This window comes from Plectropomus leopardus, chromosome 6 (assembly GCF_026936395.1).
Source record: "Plectropomus leopardus strain MGB_pleo_1.0 chromosome 6, ASM2693639v1, whole genome shotgun sequence".
Classification (NCBI taxonomy): domain Eukaryota; kingdom Metazoa; phylum Chordata; class Actinopteri; order Perciformes; family Serranidae; genus Plectropomus; species Plectropomus leopardus.
Window position 1 is genome coordinate 10,608,779 of NC_142181.1, and position 27,529 is coordinate 10,636,307.

At 40.3% G+C, this 27,529-nt stretch overlaps 1 protein-coding gene across 13 annotated transcripts in view; it reads left to right on the forward strand.

Annotated features, from left to right (window-relative positions):
* The window catches only part of kirrel3b (kirre like nephrin family adhesion molecule 3b), a 210,245-nt gene that overhangs the window by 112,215 nt on the left and 70,501 nt on the right, over window positions 1-27,529 (forward strand). For all 13 annotated transcript variants that reach the window (XM_088078676.1, XM_088078678.1, XM_088078683.1 and 10 more), the window contains 2 exons: window positions 14,532-14,678; window positions 22,331-22,480. In XM_088078676.1, the coding sequence (XP_087934802.1) occupies window positions 14,532-14,678; window positions 22,331-22,480 (297 nt within the window). The remainder of the gene's footprint in view (window positions 1-14,531; window positions 14,679-22,330; window positions 22,481-27,529) is intronic.

Below are 27,529 nucleotides of genomic sequence, written 5' to 3' on the forward strand. Positions count from 1 at the left end.
AGCTGAATTATGGCCCCAGGCAATGCTGTCGGCAAAAGAAAGTTCAAGAGGTGTGGAAAAAAGAAGAGAAGTAGTCTTGCAAAAAAAAAAAGTCTTTCTTGAGGCTTCACAGTCTAGTAACCAGGATGCTAAGTTGGATGTGGCAAAGTGCCCCGGGGGAGGCCAGGAGCACTAAGAGACAGTAACCTAAGATGAGAAGTACCTGAGCTTCAGCATCAAACCACTCCTGTGATCCACTGAAGACTATGGCTTCTGTGTTCGCTCAATGATTCCCCCTAACAATGGCCAACAGGAGCGCTCCTCACAGTCCGGTCAGGCTGGTCACAACACTCAGGCAGAGTGAATTAAGGTTTACAAATGGTGTCTCTTGGTGCTGGATAGTGCTTTTGGAATAGAAAAAGTTCCCAAGTTCCCTTTGAAAATGTATTATATTTTGGTTTATGGATTAAATGTGTCCCTTTTTATTTGCAAAGAAGAAGATTCATAGCATCTGTTGAGGGCGGAACATTTCACAAAATATGTTTGACGAAGGTGAAAGGTCCCCCCACTCTGGGAAAAAAGGGTTTCTCTTGAGTAAGGCGTATTTATTTCAGTTCAGGCAAAGTAGTTTGATAAACAGTTTTTTTACACAAATAAATCTGTTCAGAATATTGCGTGATCCTAAAGAGAAAAAGCTAAAAGTAAAAGGGAGCATTTTCAATTAGTTTTTAGGCTTGATGCCCACAGAGTTTCTGGCAAACCTTTTTCTATCATTACCCCCCCATTTATATTACTGCCTAAAGTCTCCTAAATCCTACAACTACTGCATCTCGCACAGCTGTGCACTTTTATGGCATTTGCTAATGTACTGTAAATGACATAAAATATGACAAGCTTAGTTTCCCGCCAGCTCTTGCTTTATATCATTTTTTTTACACCATTTTGAATTCCCATTTATTTATTTGAAGGCAGGTGTGATTTTATGTCCTCTCCATGGCTGTAAAGTGCTACTTTGAAATGCAAATGAAGCTTTGATTGAGAGATTTTCATGAAAAGGGTGTTGTGTACGAGGCGGCAGTGTGAAAGCAAGTCCAACGGGAGATGTTTTGTGGGCCCCATTTGGGGCTTGGTGATGTATTGCTGAAGAACCACACAGACTGGTAAAGGACGCTCTAGGACACTCTGTTTAGCTCCTAACTCAAGTGCCATCCATGACATACAGACTTTGGAGACAATCATGTCATCTGGTGTTCTCACCGTAAACACATCTCTTGTAAAAACTGAGTTCACATTCCAAACACACTATAGCTTTTTGCCATTTTTCAGCACTTTAAAGACATTGCCTACAGCTTTCTGAAAATAATATTTTTGTCCATTTAGGGCAGATTTCAAAGAAAAGGCTTTGAGAATCCAAATGAAATTACAGGATAGAGTGTCTGCTTATTGCCTTATATGCACTTAAAGGTAGAGTGTATACTTGAAAGGTAATGGCTTTCTGCAGTCAAGTATTATGGTGGCTCCCACACTGAAATGGATCTTTACTCCTGTCTTGACAGAGTCCTCTTAGTGAAGGTGTGGCATAATGTAGTTCCGACTCAGGCCTCTTATCTTGTGTCAGAGGTATCCTGCACACCTTGATAAAGCCTCCTTTTCCCCCCTTGTCTTGTAACAACATTCCACTCCGTCTGACAGGTACTGTAGCTAGCAGGAGCCTGCCTCTCATCTCTCTTTCTCTACACACACACACACACACACACACACACACACACACACACACACACACACACACACACTTACGCATGGCTTTCTCCACTTTTCCAAAAAGCTTTTTTCACTAATGTAGCGGAAAGCGCTTGCAGCGATGGACATGCATTTGGTTAAATCCAAAGTGTATTACACTCATCCTCATCACCTGCGTTTATGTGTAGCACTGCTGACACCTTACTAACCAGACGGGTTAAGTTAAATACTCTCTAATGGAACAATGGAGGCTGTGAAAAACACCCTTTTATTGTGAGAAGGTGGCAACAGTGATCCGTCTGAAAAATCAAACCTGAGATGAGTCACTTTGGAGTTGTTGAGGAATCTGAGCATGGCAGAAGCAGAAGGAGAAAATATGGGGGTCCAGCATCTGAGCCTTTCCTTTGAAACACCTCCCTTTATAAAAGACACAAGAAATCAGCAGCCTTTTCCTGAGCACTACCATCTCAGTAAGCTGTGGTGTGTTGGCACATGTGACACATGCCCCCTATTTTTGCTTTCTTTTAGCTAGTTAGGTTAATTAGACGACACATGACAAATGCGTGAGAGCTTTGATCTAAAAGATGTGTTAAAAGTCTGTAAAGTAGCATAACTATGGCTTAGCACCACCTTTTTCACCATCTGCAGATAAAGGCTGACATCCCCAAACTCCACATTTATCCTACTTGAATGCCTCATTTACAAGATAAAATAAATTAAGAGGTCAGACTATACACTATAAATGACACTTTCATGACACACATAAACACAAATGGGGATACAAGAAAAAAATACATATAATTTTCATTCCTAATGCATCATAGCATTGTAATTACTGCTCCCTTGACAAATGAGAAAGCATGGATCCTCATTGCAACATTTATGAGTATTTATGGTAACGGCAGAATGTCTGACTTGCCTGTAATGGCTATGGCTGAGCCACTGACGTTGTGATTTAACCTGGCACTTTGGCAGTGGCGAGCCGCTCCTCCAAATCAAGGCTAAGTGGCGGATTCATCAGTGCCCTGTCGAGATAAAACACTCGCCCGGCGGTGACACGGAGATGAGGCCCTGATTGGGACAAATACATCTCCTTCTGGTGTCAGCTCTCATTCACCGGTCTGAGCACAGGCTGAAAGAAAGACAAATGTTTTGATTAGGGGTCTCTTTCAATGTCAAAGCAGCCGGCGAAGAAGAATGAGATGAGGCTGTCTCCAAGGGAAGCGAATAGTTGAAGACGATGAGAGGAAAATGGATGTCTCCACTGTCTGGAGGATGGCGAATGGGGATTTTATGAGTCAGAGAAAGCTTGGCGAGAACATCTCTCTTTTAATGAGACCACATCCTTTTTTCTTTTTTTTTCCCCTGGAACACGGTTTCCATTTCTGTTTGGTGATTGTTAAAATTCAGAATGTGTTAAATAACAATGATGCTGGTTATGTTAGTTATTCCTAAAGCCTCAGTGGGTCATGGCTACATTGCAGTTACAAGAGTGTTGCCAAGCCAAGGCACCGTTTGTGAAAATATCCTGTCAAGTTAGTTTAGTAAGCACTGCGACTCACTATCATTAACTCGTAGCTTATCTCCTCATCCACAGTGTTTTTCTTATTATCACGGAATGTGATTGTGAGTGAAGCCGCACGAGTCTGTGTTGATATATTTCATGGCAGATAATTATAAAACCATTAATCACTGGAAGTGGATAATTATAAATCCATCTCAACTGAAGAAATGTGAGCATTAACTGCTGTGTCCCTTGAGAGATGGTAGGAGCAAGGCTCTCATCCCTCTTTCTGTATCACTCCTTCTACTCAAATCAATTGAAGCCAACAGGAAAGAAAAATGTGTTGAATTAAGCCAGCTCAGGGAGGAATTTAGGCTCTTGAAAAAAATGTTTTCCTCTGTCTGTCTGGTCTGTCCGTCTATCTTTCTATCTATAGCCTCAAGTTTTTGTGCAGAAATCCCAAGTCAACTCCAAAACCACAACCAAGTCCTGAAACACTGAATTTTCTAATCCCAAACAAGTCATCCTGCACTCTTCACCAAATTCAATGCTATTTTAACAACAGAGCAGCCTGATATTTAATTTACAAAATAATGAATGCTTTAAAAATACATTTGTAAAAGCAAGCTTCTTAAAAGGTTACTTAGCTGTTAAGCTAATATCAGCTAAGCATCAGCTCTCTGATGACATTAATGTTAGCCCCTGCTTACCATTCTTTGTGCAACTCCAAACATCAAACTAAGTTGGAAGTTGTAGCGCCTCTGTACTTTTCAACTAGCATGTCTTGCAAACTGCAATTGGTTTTTATAGACCACCACATATATTTTTGTACACAAACTTAATTATCTTCCAAATCATTTTCTGGCATCATATACATATGCTAGTTCTTCATGATTATCTCCTGTAAATTGACCTGATGGTGTCAGGGAAATTAAAGGCAATTTGCTGGGAATGAATGCCATTAATGTTGATTGATGCAGGAAACAAAGGATATAATTAATTGATCTGTGGCACCCTTAAAAACATAGAATTTAATCTTTGGACTTGGGTTATGTATCAAAGGTTACAAAATTGTAACCCTAGTTCTATTAACATGCACAGACCACTACTAGACTCTTTAAATAATACTCCTCTAATCATGAGCACATATTTGCACACTGAAAAGAAGCATAGAAATAGCTTGCCAGTTATGATGTGCCTTCTCAGATACATTTGGTCCCCACAGTATAAAGGAAGGCTGATTCCCACCATTAGATAGAACAAGTATTTCCAAGGCAAAGGGTTCAAGTCCAAGGGAAGCCACAAGCCAATGGTTATAGACCAAATAGACTTGCACATCTTTTTTCATGTCATGTGACTTAAGTCTATACCTCTGCTATCCATCCATCCATCCATCCATCCATCCATTCATCCAGTCTTTTGCTATTAAAAAATGCAGTTCAGTTTATGGAAACTTGCTTATTCTTATCTCTCCCCACATCTCACACAGTCATGCTGTATACCTTTGTTCATCCTGCCAGCAACGACGCAGGCCTAACGCACCAGCTTTTGTAGCTGAATTTTTCCTCATAAAGAACAAACTGTTGATGCGTGTGTTCCACAGCTTAGGGTGAATAGAGTGAGAGAAAAAATACAACACAGCTTTGCAAGAGAAACCTTGACAGATGTGTCATGCATTTCAGTGGAATGCTGCAAACGGTAAACAACTCAAAGTGCTGTCGCTGTTGTGCTGCAGGAACCTCTTCTTGGACAAAACATTTCTGAGATGGTGGCTTATTTATGGAACCTGTTATTCCCCTGGTTCACCTTTTTGTGGGTTTGTCTCCTATAATGTCTTTTATAAATACACGTAGCCTAGATATTTGTTGGGGTGGATATTTTCACAGCATGATGTACAAGTTGTGGAAATAAGGTGCAACTAAAAGAGTATATATTAATTTACTACATATCTAACCTGAATAAACACACCTTTTTTGTAGACTTGTTAGCAACTTCTTTGACTTGTTAAATCCCTTATATGAATTGGACACTTTTCTTAAACCCTCCCAACACACAGATACATCCCTTTTGGCTTTATTTTCCAAGAGCTTTGATCTATCTCTTGATTTAATCTCACTCAAAGAGACCGCTCCAAGTCTTGAAAGTCAAGGTACACTTTTATCTTGTCGCCCTACAAAATATGAGTTATGGCTGGACAAAAGGCAGCTTAATGTGGCTTTCTGTGCCTGTGACATATCATGTAATAGAAAAATGGGACTTTCCCTCAAAATATATGATATGCCCTATTGGACTAAGGCCCTCTCTACACCACATCCATCAAATCAGCCACCTGAGTCTGTTTCAAATGCTCATCTTTCCTTAATGAACATGATCAATCCCAATGCTGGCTCACTTTGAACACTCCTCAAGGTCCCTCCCCTGCACAAACATATTCCCTTCACAAACCATCATTGTCTTGACATAATACACTCAGTAAACACTCAAGTGTTCATGTGTCAACAAAGAAACAATAGCAAGGCTAGCCTTGAGCTCTGAAAATAAACATTCAAACAAATACTCCAGTGACAGGGAGCACTGAAGAGGCAGGAGGCGGTGAAGTGGTGAAAGTTGACAAAGAAAGGATGTAATGATGGAGTTTAGAAACAGAAGGGACCCTTCCTATTTAATCAGGCCCCATCTGAAGTCCCAAACTTCTCCTCTTCTCCATCTCCCTCACTCATTTGCATCTCTTTTATGTCCCTGATTCCCATTATGCAAAAGTGTACCCTAAAAAAAAAAAAGTAGTCCCGTTTGCAAAGCGAGTCGCTCCATTTCCCCACACTTTTTTAATCAATACCAGCCAGGGGAGGAGGGTTATGTGGCGTTCAGTCCCATTTATGCTAACTAGAATATTTGAACCATTTTCTTTGAACTGTAGTTACCTTGGAAACCAGCCCACAGGAGTTGCTGCTATACACCAGTAAATATGATCAGTGGTCAGACCAGGTCCTGTGTTTCCAGAACAAAGCTCGCATACAGTACATCCAGTAAGTGGATCACTTTGTGTTTGATTTCACGTTGCTTGGACTGCTTAAAGGCTTGCGACCTTAAAGACCTTCATATTTCATTAAAGCACTCTCCCTATTTATCCACCATAGAAGGAGTTAAAACAGATTTGTTTGTTGACTGCTCTGGATTTTTGGAAGTGCGCAGGAATCCATTCCACGACTCGTGATGTCTTGATGACCTTTGGGTCCCCGGTATTTGAACTGCCAGAAAAGATGCAGCCTAGAGAGATTTAATAAACTGTTTGTGGCCCCTGATACTCCAGTTGCGGATGTCCATGGAATCACACTTCTTTTGGCTGTGTTGCCGATGATAAAGCGAGTGCCCACGAGGCCTTCCCACTGTTGCCATTTGTAATTTTTAGAAGTCATCATCGGAGGCGATCCGTCTTGATTATGCCTTGGCAACTGTCATGCTCCACTAATGCACAGTGTGAGAGAGGGCATAAATACAACTTCTTCCAGCAGCACTGATGTTTATCTTCCCTGCTTCATGAATTTGCATTCCCACAGACAAATCTTACTAATAATGGCAGCCATCACAGCACAGATAGGGCTGGCGTATTATCAGTCTGCATACAACAGTGTTTGTTTTACAAGTGGACAGGCAGGAAAAAGGATTTGAACATTCTGATGAGGAAGACAGATTGATAGTATTACATGTCTTCTCTAATGGGCTTGATAGAGCTTTATGAAATATTCATTATTGGTAACTATTGTTGTGACTTTGCCAGCTGCATCTGAGGGATTACATTTTTATATTAATGAAGTAGCCGCATGTAACAAAAGCCTAGCTGCTCTGAGAAATAGGCCACAAAACCTTGGTGAAAGCAAGTTGGAGAATTTCAAAAAAACAGAATCTCACAAAAAAGTTTTTTCAAAATGCCATTATTACAGTGAATATCTGTGTACCACCCAGAGTGGAGCATAGATTCTACAGCAAATATTTGAGGCCTTGTCATTCCTGCTGTTCTCGCTCTCTCTAAAGGTAGACCTTTTTTCCACAGTCTCATAAAATTTCTTCTTTTCACAACACACTGAAGGTAAATTTCTGTTACAGCGACTCGAGTTTATAAAAAGGTGTCGTACTTAAACAATTTCCTGTGCATCAGCTGTGGGTGTAGACATCTTTTATTTGTAACTACATGCTGTACTGTTCATGGAGTTTCACAGATTTATTTCATCAAGGTGAGCTAAGCTATTCCTTTTTAGTCTCTTTCATCTGCAGAGTCACTGCCTGCATGCCCTCAGACTTAACACCGAGATTAGCATGCTGTCTAACACAATGTGTGCCTGTGCGTGTGGATGTGTCTGAGTGTGTGTGCTGTGTGTGGTGTATTGTCTCTATGTGTCATGTATCTCTATTTATTGTGTACTAAACATTAGAAATATGGCTTTAATAAGTTCAAACTGCCAAATATCAGGAAAATTACCCTCTAAATGCCTTGTTAAACTATGAGCAGCAAATCAATCAGAGCTAATCAGAGTGATTGGGTGACTTATGTGGTGACCAGTTGCTTCTGAATTTATATTGTGGATAAATTGGATTATAAAACATAGTTGATCAAAGCATGACTTTTAGTGGCCGTAACTGGTAATTAGTTGGCTGTTTGCCTGCCAAGTTTCTGTCACACATTTGCAGTAATGTTGCTTTAACATCTCTGAAATCAGGCTTGCCTTCTTTTTTTTTCAAATTCGTCAAAATGCTTTTCCAGAATGTACTTAATACCATTCTGAAACGGAATTTTACAAACATGGATGGGAGTCATAAAGCCACAGGCAAGATAGAAATCATTCTTGTGCGGTTTTTATGGATTGATGATTCTCACAGCAGCACGCTTCACTGACGATGTCAAATTAATGATCATGCTTGCAGATAATTAAAGAGCAAAAAAATCATGGACATTAGGCCTATGGTGAGAATGAGAGAATACATACTGGCGTTGTGGACTTGTGACTGATCAGTGTCTGGTGAAAACGGAAAAGAATGTGTGGCGCTGTTTCAGAAGTTGGATGTGCATTACAGGATCCATATTGCAGGAGATCTATGTTTATATTGAACTTCAGGCCAAAAAATGCACCGCTGGAGTCCTTTTACAAGTGTTAAGTAATTATTTACCAGCTTTGGAAAGGCTAGAAAAAAAGAGTCTAGTTATGCACTTGAAAAATTTACTTGTCTGCTTCCTGTGAGATGCATCTCCTCTTTGTTGTTGGACCTGTAGGGCCCCTGCAGGGTGAGCGGATAATATTTTTACAAGGTCCAGGTGGTCATTACAATGAGATCTATAAGAATAACTTGATAGTCTCTAAGTCACATCTTTATAAAAAGCGGCTAGCATGTGTCACCTATGGCAACGCTACCAGTGGATTACAGGGAAGATAAAAATAAACCTCTCCTCCTCAGTTTCCCCCACCTGTTTCTCTCTCCACTCCTACCACTTACGTGCCACTGAAAACTACCAGCAGCAATGTCATAAAAAGAGAAACCATGGTCATTGGCTACCGAACTGCGATACATGACCAGCTCACCCACTCTTCCATATTCTGAAGCCCTCCTGTGCTTCTAAATTGCTGGAATAAAATGCCCAGGCCAGAGGGGTAATAGTTTTTGATAATGATCCTGGGCTAAGCTTTGGTGCTGTGTGGCCACATGCCGCACAGACAGCATGCTGATTATTTCTCTGAAGTGAGCTGGATGTGTGTCCGTAACGGTAATTTCCAGGCCTGATTGGCAAAGAGCGATGAAATTGGGGGCAGTTAGCACTGAGGGGAAAATAGTGCTGGAGTGTGTGGAATTGCAGCAGCCGTCCAATGGTAAACAAATTATCTCAAGTGAAATGACAACATTAGGCAATGCAAAGTGCCAGTCCACATTATGAATATAGCTCTGCACAGTTTTTTAACTATCTGCTTTTTTCCACCATTTGAAACAACCAGGCAGTCTTTATCAAAGATCTTTGGCCTAACCTTTCTAAATACAGGGCATTCAATCAAAATCAGCATGAATCATAGCCATTTATATGACGCCAAGAAATATATGCGGTATATAATGCATAAACATTTGCACAGGGCTCATGACTAATTTACTTACCTGAATTTATAAAAGATATGTTGATATAGAGATATAGGAAACATTTGTGGATAAACGCAGACTAGCTTTGAGTTCTTGTCTTAAAAATAACCTAACCTTTGCTTATAGATAATGTATGGTGCCTCTTATATAATGTCTGTGCGGCCGGAAGAGTGTGTGCACAATAATCTCATGCAGACAAATGTAGTATTTTTAAAATGTTGTGTGAGGAATCCCTTCCTATCCTTGAAGATGTAGCCTGCAGGTCCATGCTTTGACCATTACTGAAATTATGTTGCTCTCCATATCGTGATTGAACATTATGCCAAGATAGAAAATAATAAGTTACACCTCTTTTCTTTTTCTTTTTTTTATTATCTTTCACACTGACCTTTATCGCAAAGTGTGTGATAACATCGTCAAAATCTGCAGTGTGTCTTTAAGAAAAGGTGGCTGTTAGATAACGGGTAGATAAGCTCCTGTGAAAGATTTAAGCAACAGCACAACCCTCAATTTAGCAAATCCAAAGTGCTGAAGGAAAACATTCTTGTCTTAACGTCACTAAATACATGGGAATAAACCAAGTAGTTTACTTTTTCTTATTTTATGTTATCAGAAGTTCTATTCATAGTACAGGTTTGGCTGTTGCTGTGAGAAAACCCACGGGGCTGTTGTCTCTAGCGACAGACAAAAGATGTCTGGTTCTGCTCTGTGTGCCCACACATTTACAGATCCTAACCCCTGAAGTCAAGGCCCATTTGCCTCACAGCAAATTGGCATGTCTAGACTGTTCTTCATTTTAGTATTCATGGTTGTTTTTTTTGTTTTTTTTTAACCAAGCTCTCTAGTAAACCCTATCAGGGTGCTTAATAAGCATTATTACTGTAGCACAATCACCCTACCCCTCTATTACCATCACTGATGAAGTGATGAAGTGTGGCGCTTAATTCTTAATTGGGCATTTTTGCTATGAAAATTTTTTTTATGACTAAGTGAGGGGACAGAGGTTGTCTTCACACTGGTGCACATCATGCCTGACAGACAATAAAGAAGAGGTAGAACAGGGATATGCTTTTAAAATACTTTTTTTCTTTTTTTTTTTTTTTTGCCAGCGCTGTGATGCCCAGTGAAGGATAAATGTGGCAGATGTGACAGAGATATATTCGCTGCAGAGGGAATGGATAACCAAATGTAGCCACCTTGATGTAAGACCCAGCCTTCTCAAACACATCACCTCATTCCTTTACTGCTGTGTCCCTATGAAGACTCAGCCAGGCTTTAAATTGAATGAAGGAGGTCACTTTTTAACTGCTCAAGTGACAAGTACAAGCGGGTGGCGGTTGAGTCTTTGATTCTTTCTATCAGCAGCGTATTTTAATAGCCCTCTTAGGACATCAGTCTTGGAACGTCAACAGTACAGACTTTTAAGAAAATGTGCTTAATGAGTATTTGATTTAGTGCGGAGGTCCAAGTCTCAAGTCCCATTGAAGAGGGGCGTGCTGAAGTAGACCCTTAGGGTCCTTAAAAAATGTGTTTGAACCTGTCAGCCCCCCTTGTTTGAGAACAGTCTTGGTCTGCTCTGTTTACTGTAAACTAAACAAGATTTCGTTATAAGAAGCATTCTAATTTCTGTCTCAAGTCCATCTGTAGTCCATGTAGGTCAGTCATGTTTTAACAGCAGGTACCGTCCACGTGGACAATCGCAACACATTTGCTGAAAATTCATTTTGGAAACCCACTGGCTATTGTCTGATGACAAGTTAGCTTCACATTGACTTTTTTATTTATCTGCATTTATATCAGATATCTGCCTGTACGGATTAGCCAAAATTGATCTGCGGACTGAAGAGAGTCTTGGCCCACATGTCTGCCAAACACCACATCAGCCCAAAATATTGGCCCTCACCCAGTGAGGCTTTAGCGTCATCAAACTGAAAGCTAATGGATTCCAAGATTGGGTCTGCTCAATCTTAATTCTGATTGGCTGGTGGTTGTTGAATAATCACTATGCTTATTGTCATGCATTTTCTGTTTATATGTTCTGCAGTTGCCTTGCCATTTGTAGCAGCCATGGCTTTGCTCCTGTTTTCTGAGGGCTTTTTTAAAGATCTATTACAGCTGTTTAGTAATGTACTTACATAAATAAAACCAAAGGCTAACTTTCAGTCCCCAGTATGGGGATCAAGATCACAAAATACTGGATCCTACAATTCCGATGATATGTCCTAATTGTGTCATGTGTTAAAGTGAATTCTCATGTCTGTTTCTGAAAAGTTAAAAATAAGAATATGCTGGAGAAATCAGCAGTGTGCTCCTAGTCGTGCAGACAAAGTTAAAGCAAAGTAATAGCTCACATATTCATATTTGTGTAAGAGATGTGCAATTCACTTGAGAGCAGTTAATCGATATTGTTGAGGGGGCTGTTTGAGAAGTCAGATATCTGTGTTCAACAGTTTCAGGACAAAATGTAACAGAATAAACAGAATTAGCATGAACTCCTACTGCAAATGAAGTGCTAAAATCCTGCCTCTGTGCAAACACAACGTCAAATATCAAACACCTAAGAATGTTCAATCTGACACTGAACTGATCTGTTTAGAGAGAAGTATGACAGGGAGCTCTGTCTGAAAAATAATCTCAAATCTATTTTTTATTTGATAAATCATAAGGCAAGGAGTCCAACGGAGGGGGACAGGAGCAAGAATATAGGCAGAGTGTAGGAAGTCTGCAGGCATGTGTGCTGCCAACAGAGGCGTCCCTCCAATGTTAAATCAATTACAGCACAGGCTGAACTGTTTGATAATATCAGTCATGACTGAGCAGATACAAGACTCCCTGGCGGTTACATTGTTTTTCCGGAATTTGCCAAGAGATCTGTCGAGTAGCTGTCTATATGTTGGCGTGCTTCATCTGCGTACTGACTGTGTAGCAGAGTACAGCCGAGATAAGCCCCTCACGTGGGAACACAGTAAGGCTTGAACAAAGATGTCTAGGTTTGAAGGGCAATACATATGGCAAGATAAAGTCTCACCTAGCCAGCAGCACCCACAGTATACATGCATGCTTTCAAAAGGCCGTGATATAAACAGTCAAGTCTCAAGGTGATGAAAAGTACATTATGTATGGCAAACACTTTATTTCCTGCATTCTGTTGAATTTTTATGCACTAATTTATGCCTTTTCTACATCAATTTATGGTGTATGCCTTAAGGCATGTAAAGGAAAACACAAAATTCAAGTGCAAAGTGATAATTCAAAGTATATAAATACAAGAGAATATAATGCAGTAAGGCTCTCAGAAATTCTGTATTACTTTCAAATAATTATTCTCCTATAGATCCAATTTTCTTATTTAATATAGCTTCAGAACACATTCAGGCATTATATTATTTTGTACTGTTTTGTGTCTTGGAAGCAAGTGAATGCAGAACCTTTCCCAAACAATGAGGACTTACTTCCTTTATAAACTCATAGCTCATTTTTGGAATGTCTGATATGTGCAGCAAGCTCTCTTTTTTTCTTTGTGTTTTGGCAGATTGCAACCATTGCTTTTACCAGAGTTTCCTCTTCAAGTAACATCTTAGCAAGTTAAAAATGAAAAACGTCCTCTGTTTCATCAACGTTTTTATACTGGGGAGGGGGCAACTGCACACTGGGGGTGACATGTCCCTTGCATCCCTCCCCCAAAACCTATGCCTATATATTGATTAAAATGAGACAGGTTTGTGTGTTTCTGTTTGTGTATGTGATGTGTAGGTGTGAGGAATGAGAGTGTATGAATCAATATGAAAACTTCTGCTTACATCTCTAACAAGCTATCCATCACATGGAATTCACTTCAAGGCTGAAAAACGACTTGTGGGGATTCTAATGGCATTTTCCAACTAAATTAAAATCAGTTTCTTGTATGACAACAATATTTTTCTCTGATGTGGTTTGAAATTGTAGAACAAAGCCAATCAATTTCCCTGTCTGCAATAGGATAAGTAATTTCCTTTGAATATCAAACCAATCATACAAAGAACTGCAGAAGATGACTGCAATGTGATACCAAGATGTTGTAAGATGAAAACACGCTTTCTCGTTCTCCCCGTCGTCTCTGTACTGCTTATTATTGTAATTCACTACATGTTATTCTTCTATCAGCTTTTTATTTGCATATGATTAAGTTAAGAAAAATGTGCGTGAGCCCATTTCAGCATAATAGGAGTACATGCTCTGGTTTGTACTTGTGTCTGTGTTTGTGCTGCTGTAAATATCGAGGAGAAGGAATAAGTTGTTCGGGGGGAAAAAAGGCAGACATTCTGATCCAAGCAAAAAAACTTAGAAGTTTAAAAATAAGAAATAACTGCTAACAAAACTGTCTGGGTAAAGTGCGAGAGAGAAAGTGACACTTTTAAACCTTTGCTGTAGTTCCTGCTCTCAGATCGTCTGTATGAATGCATGTCGGTGTGTATGTGTGTGTGTAGGCTTTAGTTGATAGGCAGCCTGCCAGTGTTTCTAACTACACATCAGTACCACTCTGTACCATCCACTCTGATCCACAACATAACCCCCCTCCCTCTCCACCGCCACCGTACCCCTCCCCATTAACACACCCTCTGCCTCTAATGGAGTTCACTGCACACCACTTTCTGCCTGAACACACAGTAGAGGAGTGCAGCTAATAGCAGTTGCACAGTTGGAATACATGGGTGTGAGCTCGAGTTAATGTATGCCACTAGAGCAGTGTTGGCAGACAAGATCGTGTTATCTGCTGTGGTGTGCAAGAGCCCAGCACATCTGTACGATGACATCCTTCATAAATGAACCAAGCTGTGCTGTGACGGCTGTCTCTTAGCCTGTGCTGCAGTCATGGTACCGTACTGACACCTCTGATGCATGTACAGTATCTTGTCTCCGTATCATGAATAGTAAAAGAATGTGCCACGTTTGTATATCACACTTTAGGGTTCCTTTAATATGAGTTTGACAAGAGGTTTGACTGAAATTGGTGGAAATGGGCATATGGTGCACTTCCCTTCATTTTCCCTTCATTCAGCGCTTGAAATGCTGAAAGCAGGTGTTTGTAAGGCACGCTTGTTCCCGTCTTTGATCATGAATTTTGTATGCCCTCTTCTCCTGATTAGATTAACATGATGTAATGATTTAAATGGGTCAGATCTAACCTTGCCCTTCGTCTTTTCTTCCACAGGAGCGGCCATGTTTTCCCAGCAACCACAGGACCTGGTGGTAGTGGCAGGCCAGCCGGTGACATTACCATGCACCATCCCTGGTTACCATGGCGTTGTCCTGTGGATCAAAGATGGCTTGGCACTGGGAGTTGGCAGAGACCTCTCTGGTGAGTAATGAAGGGTAGAACATTGTAATCTGAGTTCCATTAGCACAGGCGAAGCCCTCTACTGGACTCTTTGTGTTATATTCTTCTTATCACGAGCACACATTTACACACGAAGAAAAGCATAAGACCCAGGACACACTGCATGTGAGAGCACCACGTGATTGCAGCCTTGCGGAGCTGCTATGTCATGAACTCTTGTGTTGTTCACACTGGCAGCATTGTTGTTGCAATGCTGCTTTAGAGCTGCCTGCTACCGTAACTACTGTAATTCCACAACTAAAGCACGTTCTCCACTTGTTTATGAAGCTCCCTTAGCTCCTGCATTGTCAACAACGCAGTCCTGCTAATATTTCACAATAAATCTTGTGTCAACAAGTGCGGGGATTCTACTGACAGAAACATTGTCAGAGAGCTTTTATTTTGAAACAGAATCAGGAAAAGTTGAGTAAAACAGATACATTTATATGTCTTTTTGGGCCCTATTTAGATGAGTTATAGCGCATGGCGCAAATGCATTTAGCGTGTGCCAAAGTCCATTTTGCTAGTTAAACGGCAGATAATCTGGGTACCAGTGCAGCGCACAGTGCGTCAGGTCCCATTCCCTTTAAAAGCCAGGTGCACCAGGAATTGGTGGATTGCAATCTAAATGACGGATGTGGCGAATTACAGATATGAGAGTTGTCCTGCTGAAGTAACCGATCTGCTTGTGTGTGAGGTGAAGGCGCGCAAGGAGATAATTTGCGGAAGCAGCAGATATCCACCAAAAACAGCAGATGTAAAGCAGGCGTGAGAGGACATGGCAGTGCAGGTTCCATCATTCTTTTTGAACCTCCAGAACGGCCGTACAATGCAGAAAAGTGTACAGTGATGTGAGGAGGAGGGGTAAACAAAGCTCGCTGCTCAGCGTAAAAATCAAGCAGAAACAGGAGGAGCTGATCTCTCAGTGCACGGGTTGCTGCTGGAATATTTGGGCTAACTGGCATCGGCACACACAGTTCAGCCTCACGCCTTCCTATGTCCTGTAATGTGCCCTCATTTGTGTCCAAGAGACATCCATGAAGCATATCAATGTTGTGCAACACACAACATGACCCATCAATGCTCCAATTTTGAGGGCTGTATTAATGTTCCACCTGAATTATCCAAACATCTGACCTGCATGCAGGTGCATCTTGCTATCTGAATAATCCACCCATAAAAAATCTGACGTCAGGACAGTATAAGGTCTATGAGCCGAGCAGGAACCACCGGGCAGGATGACTGGGAGAAACACTCACTGCGGAAGTAGATCCAGAAACTAGAAAACTTTTTTAGTGTAAGCACCAGGAGAACAACTCCACAGGAATGAATAGTCGCCAACTTTAGTCTGCTGTCTAGGTATTATTGAAGTCGAATGCGTGCTTGTGATTAGAGGAGTATTACTGAAAGAGTCCGGTAGAGGGAGGAGACTGTGTGAGATAGAACAGCATTTATCCCTCTTGAGAGCATCACCTTGCATTTCCTCTTCATCCTCAGTTTCCTCTATTTATTACACTTTCTAATATAACTGTCGTATTGAAATTACCACTTCTTTCAAACTAAAGCCCCCACATGTCGACATCCTACCCTCTGCCAAATATATCACTCCACAGATGCATAAAGAGGTCTCATAATAATGTGTTACAACAGAAGTATTACATTACAAGTGTTATGTAAAACACCAATAATTGTATCACTCAACATGACCAAACAGAATCAAAAATTAATTTCTATGTCTGTGCTAGATGCAGACCTACATCTCTTATACTTTGTGTTTGGCAGAGGAGCACAAAAATCCAAATGAAATGTGAAAATCAATAGTGGCACTGGTCTTTCTCTGGTGCTTCAGACTGCTAAATGGCTTTTTGAAGAGTAGCTAGCGTCCTCTAATTACACTGCACCTCGTGTATAATTGCCTTAATTGTTTAATTTGGAGTAAAAGTGAGTACTGCACTGTCATTTAGTAGCCTGTTGTTCCACCAATTGAGGCTTTATGTTTATTCATGACCTTGATGAATTTCAAGGAAGCACATCACTCCTCTAAATAAACATTTACAACCTTTGAAGCACTGAGCTATTGAATGAGAAAATCCATAAAAGTATAGTGCGCACGCATCATTTCCTGAAATGATCATTAAATTCTTCCAAAACAGAGATCCATTTGAATCTGTACACAGCACTCCATACAAGGTAGGTTGCATTACTCTGTAGGGGCAGAGTCTTAAGCTTAAAGTTTTCTAATTTGCATCACATGCCACCCCTAGATGGCAGCTAAAAACTCATTGCCAGTCATTGCAATTCAAGGGAGCAAAATATCCATCTGCAGCCATTTTTTAAAATACAAAAGTCTCTTTTGATCAGAAACAATTACATCAGTACTTCACGAAAGATTGGGGGTCTCCTACCCTCTGACCTTTAGCAAACGCCGCCGATGTGGTCTGTAATTAAACCTCAGTGGCTGACAGAGCCCCAGTAAAGCCATCCTATTCCCTCGTCAGGTTCTTATCAGGCCCAGGGGAGACTGAGAGGTTGCAGTAAACAATGGTCCTGCAGCCTTCAAGTCTCCTTTGAAGGAAAAGGAGGAAGACAGGGAGAGTGCTTATGATGGATCAAGATAGAATGAGAGAGAGAAAGTGGAAGGAAAAGAGAGCACAATTTTATTTAGGGTCAGTGGAACAGAGATGTAGAGTTTGTTTTGTCCTCTTCTATTTCTATTGATTTAACAAGACAGGACAGTCAAGTTGAAATCTAATTTCAATGGTGGACAACGACAGAGAGAAGGAGAAGAACAAAGAAGATGCAAAGAATACTCACTCCTTTAACAACACATCTGTGAAGAGTTTGACAGTCATGAACAAGATGCAGTAAACCTGACCTTCTCTGCAACCATTCTCTTCATATTTACAGTACAGTTGGAATGATCCTTTTCTCTTTAACCGTTTAAAAAATGCAATGGGTTTATTTATGAGGAGGAATAGCTGCCTGCCTGATAGGTTGCTAAAATCAACAGTATGATACGGACAGGGGGCTGAGTGCCTTCTATTGAGACGGATGACACTTTTTCAAAAATAAAGAGCTCCACAGCTGTCCTTTTTATCACTACTGCCTACATAAACAAGCAATGCACGCGGCAGTAAAAGAGTGATGGTGCATCCACCGCAAGATGTACACAATGAACGGAAAGTGGCAGCTGTATACATAGAAAGTGCGACGAATCAAATGTCGCATGGAGCATTTCAATAATATAGGTCTGCTCGGCAATTCATAGAAAGAAGCTGCGTCGGCAACGGTGTTCTCCGCCTGGGACCTGTTTCCATTCACAGGAGCAGTGATTAAACCAAGAAAACCCTTTCACCATTCAGCGCGAGAAATCACAGCACAAAAGCCAATGATTCCTATCTGTCCCTGAATTTCCTATTCATTTCCCTTTGTGTCACGCATTTCCAATCTAATTAAAGAAAAGCAAAGTAGCCCCACAACTGCTAAGAACATACCAATCAGTGGTATGAATATGCATTATAGGGATCTGCTACACGCTATCATGGTGACAACAGACAAAGCAGCTACAAGTGAATTCTCCTGTGCATGCAGTAAAGACGGAGGAGGTGTTTGTATACATTAAGCCATGCACTTGGGATATAGGAAAATGAGCTCTTGAGAAGAGAAACTGACATAAAGCAGTCCCTCAGCGCCATGCATGTGTCACTCTTGCCTCTCGAGAGCAAATTTTTCACTGGTCACCTGTTCACAGCTGCAGCCAAACTGTTTCTATCCCCTGGTGGTTACACTGTGTGAAACATGTTCTAGGTGAGTGTTATAAATCACTAGGCCACGCCTCAAGTGTCTGTATACTCACACACGCACACATGCACGTACACCATTGATCCAGCCTCAAGACAAATCCATTTCCCTCTGATGGATTCATTACTCCTTAATGGGCCTATTTTACATTGTTTGCTTTGGGTAACACATTGTGTCTTTGAAATTTGCTGAGATCTAAGATCAATGGCCCTTTACAGGTACACATCACATGTGCAGAGGTGATCAGTCTTCATGTATGCCAGGGTAATTTAAGTCATATTGACACAATGCATGATCGAGGTGATTACTAGGTGACAAAAACACATTAACGTATGTTTCCTTTGTTTGGAAATGAGTTTATAAAATTCTTATGATAACTATCCTCCACGAATGCAAATGACTTTTCCTTTTGGATCCAGCTAATGCACAGAGATGAAACTGGAACAGAGCCATATTCTCACACAGCAAAATTATTCTTAGTTTGCCAGAGGCACAGATGAGGTAATTGGTCAGATCATCTGTTTGTGTAACAGAAATTTACAGGGCTTATACCTTGCAGCAATTAAAACAAGCAAAACAAAAGTGCATTTACGGTATGTTCTGTTTTAGGGGAAGGTACTCTAAGCGCTTGCTAGGTGGACTGGAGTCAACTGAAGGTCACACCATTCAAAATCTGCAATAATCATTACCCTTGTGATCTGCAATGGCATTATTGCTGTGAATCTCATCAATGGACATAAAATTAAAGCAAAATGGTTCTCTAGGTGACCTTGAGTGCATAATGGTGCGTCCTCTATTTTAGGCTTTATCCTGAGCATGAAAAAGCAGAAAGCTCTTTTACAGTCAGTGGTTATTAATGTTATTAATGGAAGCTTTTAGTTATGATCAAGTCTCTATTAACCTCTATAAACAGATATATTTCTGCATATGTATGCAGAATCTGCAGGCAATGGGGTAGGATGTTGACTTGGGTGGAGGGGGTAATGATGGATCCATCAATATTAAGTGCAAAATCCTTGGTGGGGCAGGTAAGGGAGTTTGGGCTAATGATTTAGATTTCTGACTTATTGCAATTGAGTGTCCATGTTTTAATATCTGTTAGGCAGGTGATGAGGGTGGATTGAACGGCAGCAGTGATGGTCTTGAAGGTGAGGTTGAATTGAGTATTATCACTGTAACAGTGGAACTAGAGGCCATTGTGATGAAGGATCTGTCCACGTGGTAACATGCAAAGGATGACAAGAAGGGGGCCAAGCACTGAACCTTGGGGGACACCATGGGATGATTTGCAGTTGTTGATAGAGAGGTCTGTCTAAGAGTTAGGACTGGAACCAGGAGAGGCCAATTGTAGTCCAAGTACAATTGGCCCATCAAGTTAGAGAGGGCTTTCGTTGCACACAGGTAAACAGTCCATGTGCAGAACAAAAGAGGCAGAACACATTGGCCTGAATCCAATCTCAGAAACCACGGACTATCATGTGATGATGATTTATGTTTTTAGCATTTTTTTTCCTACTTTGTCTGCAGTCATATGCAGATATCTGTGTATAAAGAGTGGCCAAATGTTGTCTTGACCTGTCTTGCTTTCCTTATTGAACTATAAATAATGACTGGTGCATGTAAGAGGAAGTCTTGGCCCCCAAAGGTTTATCATCATCAGACCATAGCTGATAGACTTCCAAGGTTAGGACACTATTAACCCTGTGATATTTGCAACCTATGTTGCTGAAGCCCTGGTATCACTCATACTCCCTTTCCACCATCAGGAACCGATTCTGTTCTGCTTCCTGCGCCTAATTTTTAACCTTTCAGAGCATTTTGAATAAAAATGTATATTGGTTCAGAACCTGAAAAGTTGGTTCTCAGCTGGAACTAAAAAAATAGCAAGGTTCTCGTAACCTGAAGTGGGAATCATGAGGACTTAATTAGGATTGTCATATTCTACAAATTGAATCAATAATGGAGACTCCTAATTAGAATCATCTGGAAAAAAAATAGTGCAGTGGTCTCATTAATAGTTGGTCCATGCTTGGTATAGGATGGAAATCTATAACAAAAGCACAAAAGTAATCAACGTGATCCACAGTTTTGCTACTACTGTTTACTATTCACTTGTGCTATGCCCTCCATTGATGACATGTCCTTGACAATGACTCTGCGCAAAACTGGTGAAAACAGGGGCTTATTTGCTAGATGGCACCAAGGTTACAAGAATCATAAATATAACTACCTCAAGAACCAGAGGTAGTTTTTTTTGGAAAAGGGGTCTCAGTATAGGACATATCTGAGCAAATATGGTAGAAAGAGGCACTTCATCCCCTGTGTTACTAGTTTTTCCACAAAACATTTAAAGGTGCAGCTTCCAACTTTGCTCATTTTTTAGTTAGCTTGCCACATATTTTTGCCTTCCTCTGTTTATCTCCTCCCAGCTTCAATGTTTATGTTTGGACGTAGTTTTGTCCTTCGTCCTCCCACTGAATAGACCCTTAAGATTAAACGCTACACGTAGGAGGATGGAATGCAGAGAGTGGCTTAATCAGCTGTAACTCACCCCACCAGCATAAAATGAGGCCCACTTCATGCTCTATTAAAGGCAACTGGATTCAATGAAGCAACAGTCAGTAATTGGACTTTGAGCATGCGATGGGTTTTTTCAGTAGACAAATTCCAGGGTTTAAAAGCTCTTCTAAGGCTGCCCAGTCTGTTATGTTCCTTTTGGGTGCTAAAACGTATAACCAGCCTGTAAAAACCTTTACAGTGAAAGGCTGGAGTGTTTTGGGATCTCTGAAGTGAACATGAGTCATTGGCTAGCTGTTACTGAGAAATCAATATTTTTCTCCCCAACATTTGTTGGCAATGACCCAACAGTTGAATGGGTACTGACAGTTTTTCTTTTGGAAAGGAAATGACAAGTGTGTGAGTCTAAAGTGTGAAGTTTACTTTTTACAAAGCACACAGCTAAAGTGAGGCTTTGTTAAAAGTCTGGCCTTTTCTGCTGTAAAACTCTCAAATCCTATCCACTTGTTTCTTCATCAATCAATTACTTTTTAAGGACCACTAGAGGAAAAATTCTTTGCTGGAAATTTGTAACATTTTTTTGGACATATTTATTTTAATCCACATACTGTATCAGCAATAATTGGAAAGATAGAGTGAGAGAAAAAGAAAAGAGATCTTTAGAGGCGAGCCGCTCTAAAAGCATGAGAAATACCCCATAAAGCTCCTCAGTCAAACACATTCTTCTTTTTGCTTATTTGCCCCAGTGGAGGGATGCACTCCACAAGATACTCTCAATGCATATTTCGATAACAGTTAGGGGATATCTTTAAAACCATCTTGCTTGACTTGTGTAAAATGCCTAGGTCTCTTGGATATTACTCTGTTTTCTTGCATTATTAAACTATAAATCATTTCTCAGTGCAATGCTGAAACAACTCAAATTTTAGCTGTTCCTGTTTACAGCTGTAGTAAATCCAGTAACCTCCACAGCAGCTCGTTAACAATACCAGGAGTGCCATAAAAATGCTCTTTTGACTATTTATGTATAATCTTACATTGTGAGGAAATTAGCTTATAAGTAATCAAAAGCTATTCTCACATATGAAGTAATCTCTAAAATTCACCTAGTGACTGTTTAAATTGTGGTGCTCAATTACAGTGCCCAAGCCAATATTGTGTAATTTTAATGCATTTGCCAATTAAGATTGACCTCATAATAATATACATTGTGTCTTTTTGTTGTGCTTTGTTGATTCTATAAACTGTAAAAAACTAATTACACATTAGCAGTATTTGGATTTTGAAGGTGATTAAAACGTGTGTTTGCTCTGCAGGCTATCCTCGTTACACAGTGATTGGCGACCATGGTTCAGGGGAACATCATTTGCGGATCCAGCGTGTCGAGTTGATGGATGACGCTGTGTTTGAGTGCCAGGCTGTCCAGGCTGCCATGAGGTCCCGTCCTGCTCGTCTGACTGTGCTGGGTGAGTCCGAATTAAACACACAGAGCCCAAACAACACCACTGTAGTGCCAACCACCCCCAATGGTGGAAGTGCTAAGCAACTAGTGGAAAAGGCTTCGCTGGCGTCAGTGGTTTCGCACTCTGTCATTGTTTTTTTTTTAGTGTTTCATTCTAGTTCAAAAGTGCTGTTGAGGATTTGAGGACAAATTCACAGGATTTGTCTTTATTGCTCTCCGAGCTATGCGTGTGGCATCTGAAATTTATTTTGGACAAATGCAGCATAAAATACGGAAATAAACGTCCAGGTGTTGGGAAGGAAAACAGGACAAATAGCTTATAAGCATCATCCCAAATATCCAACCCAAATCTACACTCTTGAGCCTTAACAACACTGGGCAGAAGTACTGCCACTGCTCTAGGGGCCTCAAACAAAAGTGGTCCTTCACAACAATAAAAGTATACAGTATGGGTTCTTGTTCACTTTCCAATTACACAGAAAATATGAATATAGGTACATGCTCCAACACAGGTGTTCACATGGAGTCTCACTCTTAACATGATGAAACATCTACAGTAAATCCTGAGAACAAAAGATGCGCTGTTTTGTGGATTAAAACCATCAGAAAGGAATTAAATCAATGCTAATGTATCCCATTTGGCACATAGTGTCAATATGACTGAACTTTTACAGACCCCTACATTTCCACTTTAATTTCTTTCCTCTCCATGCTGCCTCCATTTTCATTATTACTGCAAGCTTGAGAGGTTACTGGTTCTTAATTAAACTTTATTGGGTTATCACTCAGCGATGCCATTTCTGGCTTTTTGGTTAGCACCAGTGCAATCGCAGGCTAACGTCTCTTTCTTAGGCCCTTCAAGCCTCCTGCTGCTTCCGGTCTCCTGTGGCCTCTCATAACCTCCCTGGCTGGAGGATTGCTGGATAGATAGCTTGAGTCATTGACGGCGCAAAAGAGACCAAGGGAGAAGGGATGAGGAAAGAAAGGATGAGAGGGTAGAGAGAGAGAAAGTGGGAGGGTCTGCCATGCAGTATCCTCACCACGAGTGGCTGATCCGCCTTATTGATCCAGCCTAATGAAAAGTGAAACTAACGATTTGTAGGGGAGAAGGCAGCAGGAGTAAAAAGAGAGAAGGGAAGACAAATTGCGGCGTAACGTTTCTCTGGCTGCCAAGCCCCCTGCAAATGGATATGAGTGAATAATTATGGATACTTCTACTGAGAGCTGAAAATGCAACTGCACTTTCCTACCTACTGTCCTTCTTTTTCGACTTGCTCTAGTCTTTCACAGTTTAGCTGCTCTGATGGTAGGCTTTTTACAGAAACTGCCATTTGATCTGTGTCAAGGACAGAAGAGAGAGAAGAATTCAGCATGTGTAGCTGTACCACTTAGTAAGGTAATTGCTAATGTGTTTGATCAATCAGCACTTAAAGGAAGACTTTACCCACAAAATGACCATTTGTAAAGGAGTTACCCATGCCATGTTATCTTGAATTTGTGAGGACAAGTTTATTTTGCATGTCTCTGTGGAAAACCACTCTGCTCTCACCAATGGTGCAAGCAGCTTATTACAACCTATACTTTGGTTTATGTAAGGCGATGCCCTCTAGTAGCCATAGTGATATTACAGGTGAAGAGGAGGAAATGACCTGACATAGCAAAAAAAGCAACAAAGTCCATGTAATGTACGAATACAGAGTAAGCCTAATATAGGGATGGTGCATGGGTCAAACCAGCTCGGGATTTTCAGCAAAGACACCAAAGTTCATGTTTAAAAGTCAAGGTTGACAAACATCACATTACGTACGTCATACGTCACAAAAATACTTATTTAATGCCAAACAATGTTTTTGTTCTTAACCTTAACACATAGTTTTGGATCAGAACTAAAAACCTGAAAAGACATTCAGGAAGTGTTTAAAACTTTGTTAGGATGGTTATATTTGCTGTTTTAGATAAATCAATTTGAAAGTCAGTGGATAAAGACATATTCTGTTGTTTAGCACTGTTGAAAATGGTGAACATCTTGATTTATTGATTAATTGAGGACCAAGTTTAACAACAGCAAAACTTTATCAAAACAAACATTTACTTAGTCTTGTAGAACTTACGTTGTTCAGTCCAAGTCTCATTTATCTAGTTATTTGCTCATTACTTCCAGAAGACATGTGTTTTCACTTAAACCCTACTATTTAAATCTGACTGAAAATGAGTTTTTTCCACGCTTTCTTCAGTTTCAGACTCTAATACTATTTCTCCAATACTACTTTTTTTGTTGTGAAAATGCATGTGTTTGTGAATAAGAGAGCATAAGACTGAATAAACGAGACTTGGATAATACTACAGGAGTTGTGGGAGTTTGTAAAGGGATCTTTTGATATAGTTTTGCTGTTTTTAAACATTGCTGCCAATCAATCAATAAACCAATATGTCTACCATTCACTGTACAGGCATGCAAGGAATATGTTCTCTTTACAAATTCAATATAACTCAGTATGACTGATGATTTACAAATGGTCATTCTGCTGGTGAACTATAACTTTAAACTTAATGCATTTTAGGTGTTGACAATAATATCGCTAAACAGTATATTTAATGCCAATTTCTATAGCCTTCTTAGTATGCTTGGGAGTTTCTTTATGTGTGAATATGGCATTTCAGTAAATTCATGATCTAGTGAACAGCTGCCATATACAGCAGATGCAAATAATTCTTGGTTTTCATTTTAATCCCCTTGACACTGTGCTTTCCTGGTTTGGCAAACCTTACACTGACTACTCAACGTAATTAAAACAAAGAAACAAATTATTTGCAAATGCTCGACTTTGGACTGCAAGCGACGTGCAGCAGTAGGAAGTGCACTAGTTGGCCCTACTGTATTTAAATAACCAATCAGCAATGAGAAAAGGGGGAAGCCTTTATTACCTATTTGGCTGATTGAGGCTGAGAGAGTTTATCATTCCTCCCCATAAGCCCAAATAGAAGGTGTTTGTTTAATCCCCTGCCGAGCTAGCTGACTCCTGAATGCACTGCCAGGGAGAGCTGCCGGCTGACACACACACACACACACACACACACACACACACACACACACACACACACACACACACACACACACACATACAAGGTAATGGAGGAAATATATGCAAGGCCTGTGTCACTGCAAACTCCAAGCTGTCAATTACTTGCCAGTGGTGACAGAGTGTGTCTATCGACTTGGAAGACAGCTACGGCCCCACACACCTATGCGCGCACACACACACACACAAAAATACATATGGCATATACACAATATGCTTACACACGCATCCAAATCCACCAGTGCACACACACGCGGCTTCCTCTCTTGGAGCTGACAGCAGAATAAATCTAAAACTCTCCCCTCCATCTTTCATAACTCAATATCATCTCAAACTCCTCCATGTGCCACATCAGAGGAAGTTCTCTCCTCTTGACTTTGATAGGCTCGGAAATAACATAACATAAATATTTACTTACACATAGAGAGAGACCTTTATCACTGCCAGAGAGGGGCTACTCTGCTTTTCTTTTTAATGATTTGCTCGAGTTCATCCTTGAAAGCCAAGCAGTTCAGTTGAGCCAAAGATGAAGCAGCAGTGACCTTACCTGACCTGCCCATTTAGAGGAAAATGTTTAATAAGTAGAAAAGGCTTTTGTTTTACTTTCATTCATTTCAGCCAACACTTCAAGTGCAAGAGGGATGCAATTAAAGAGGAAAACACTGAACACATCACCATTCACAAACAATAATGAAGTTCCTTCATTAAAGGGCTCCGATGGCAAAATGGACGGTGAACTTAACCCTTCCCAGCATTTGCATAGCTTGCAGGCTTACCCTCATACGCCAAAGGAGAATCAAGGTCTTGTGAATTAGTCATGAGGGAAGAGAATGGAGGGTTTCAGGTCCAAAAAAGACCCCTGAGGCTAATTATATCCCTTGCAGCGAGTTGGCGCCGCTCCAGACCTTTGCTCTAATCTTTCTTCCTTAGGTTGGGGACCACTAGAACAAAGGGAAAGGAGATCACCTTGTTTGATTAGGGTCTCCAGCTGAAAAACTAGTTTGAGGTACTCTTTTTTCTCAGAAGTGTGTTAATCTTTTCCACAAATGTAAAATGCGTCATAATGTCACAACGAAATCTGGTGCCATTTGTTGACTCATTGCTGACATTTTCATACGTCAGTTTCTGTCTTAAATGTTTCTCTGTCTGTAACATCCTTTGTCTTTTACTTCATTCCTAGTTAATGCACAGCCATGGATTTATTTGACTGCTGAATTCTCTTCTTTTTAGTGTCATGTTAAAGGCATATGCAATTAATGCAGAGACACTTCGTACATCCACATCCATCTCTGTTAATTGAAGTTTTTAAATTGCTCATTAGGTATTTACTTCACCAGAGATCAACCTCGAAGATAACTAAGTGGCCTAGATGACTCCTCTACTTGAACTAATTCTTAAGTCATTAATTAGAGTTGAGCTGCTGTCGCTGTTTTCATGTGTTTTCTCGCGTTAACTTACTGACATTTTTAACTTTTGTCACTTTATATTGATATGTAAAGCATAGAAATTATGTTTACTAATTACAAAACTGCAAAGCACTGTGACAAAGTGTTGCTTTGCAAACTTTTGCAAGGGCGTGCATGCATGATCGGCTTTATTTATTTATTTATTTTTTTATTTATTTATATAGCTGTCAGGACTGACAGGATCCCTGCAGTCGTATATGAACATCATATACAGTTAATAAGGTAAATGTGTTATTGTACATTTCATAACTGGAGAAGCAAAGGATATTATTAGTGTTTTAAATAGTGCCTGAAGACATTGCAATCATGTCAGTGTTTAATTATACTGTAAAGGGTTAATTATTGCATTACTAATAATATTAAAAGTGCAGAGGTACACTTGTAGGAGGTATTCTAAAAATAATATTTGTTCTTGAAACAGTTAATAATGCATTTGTCATGTGAGCGAAGTCATCTCTCTTTTTTTCTTATTGCTGCTGTAATATGCTGATTAGCTTTGCATTTGAA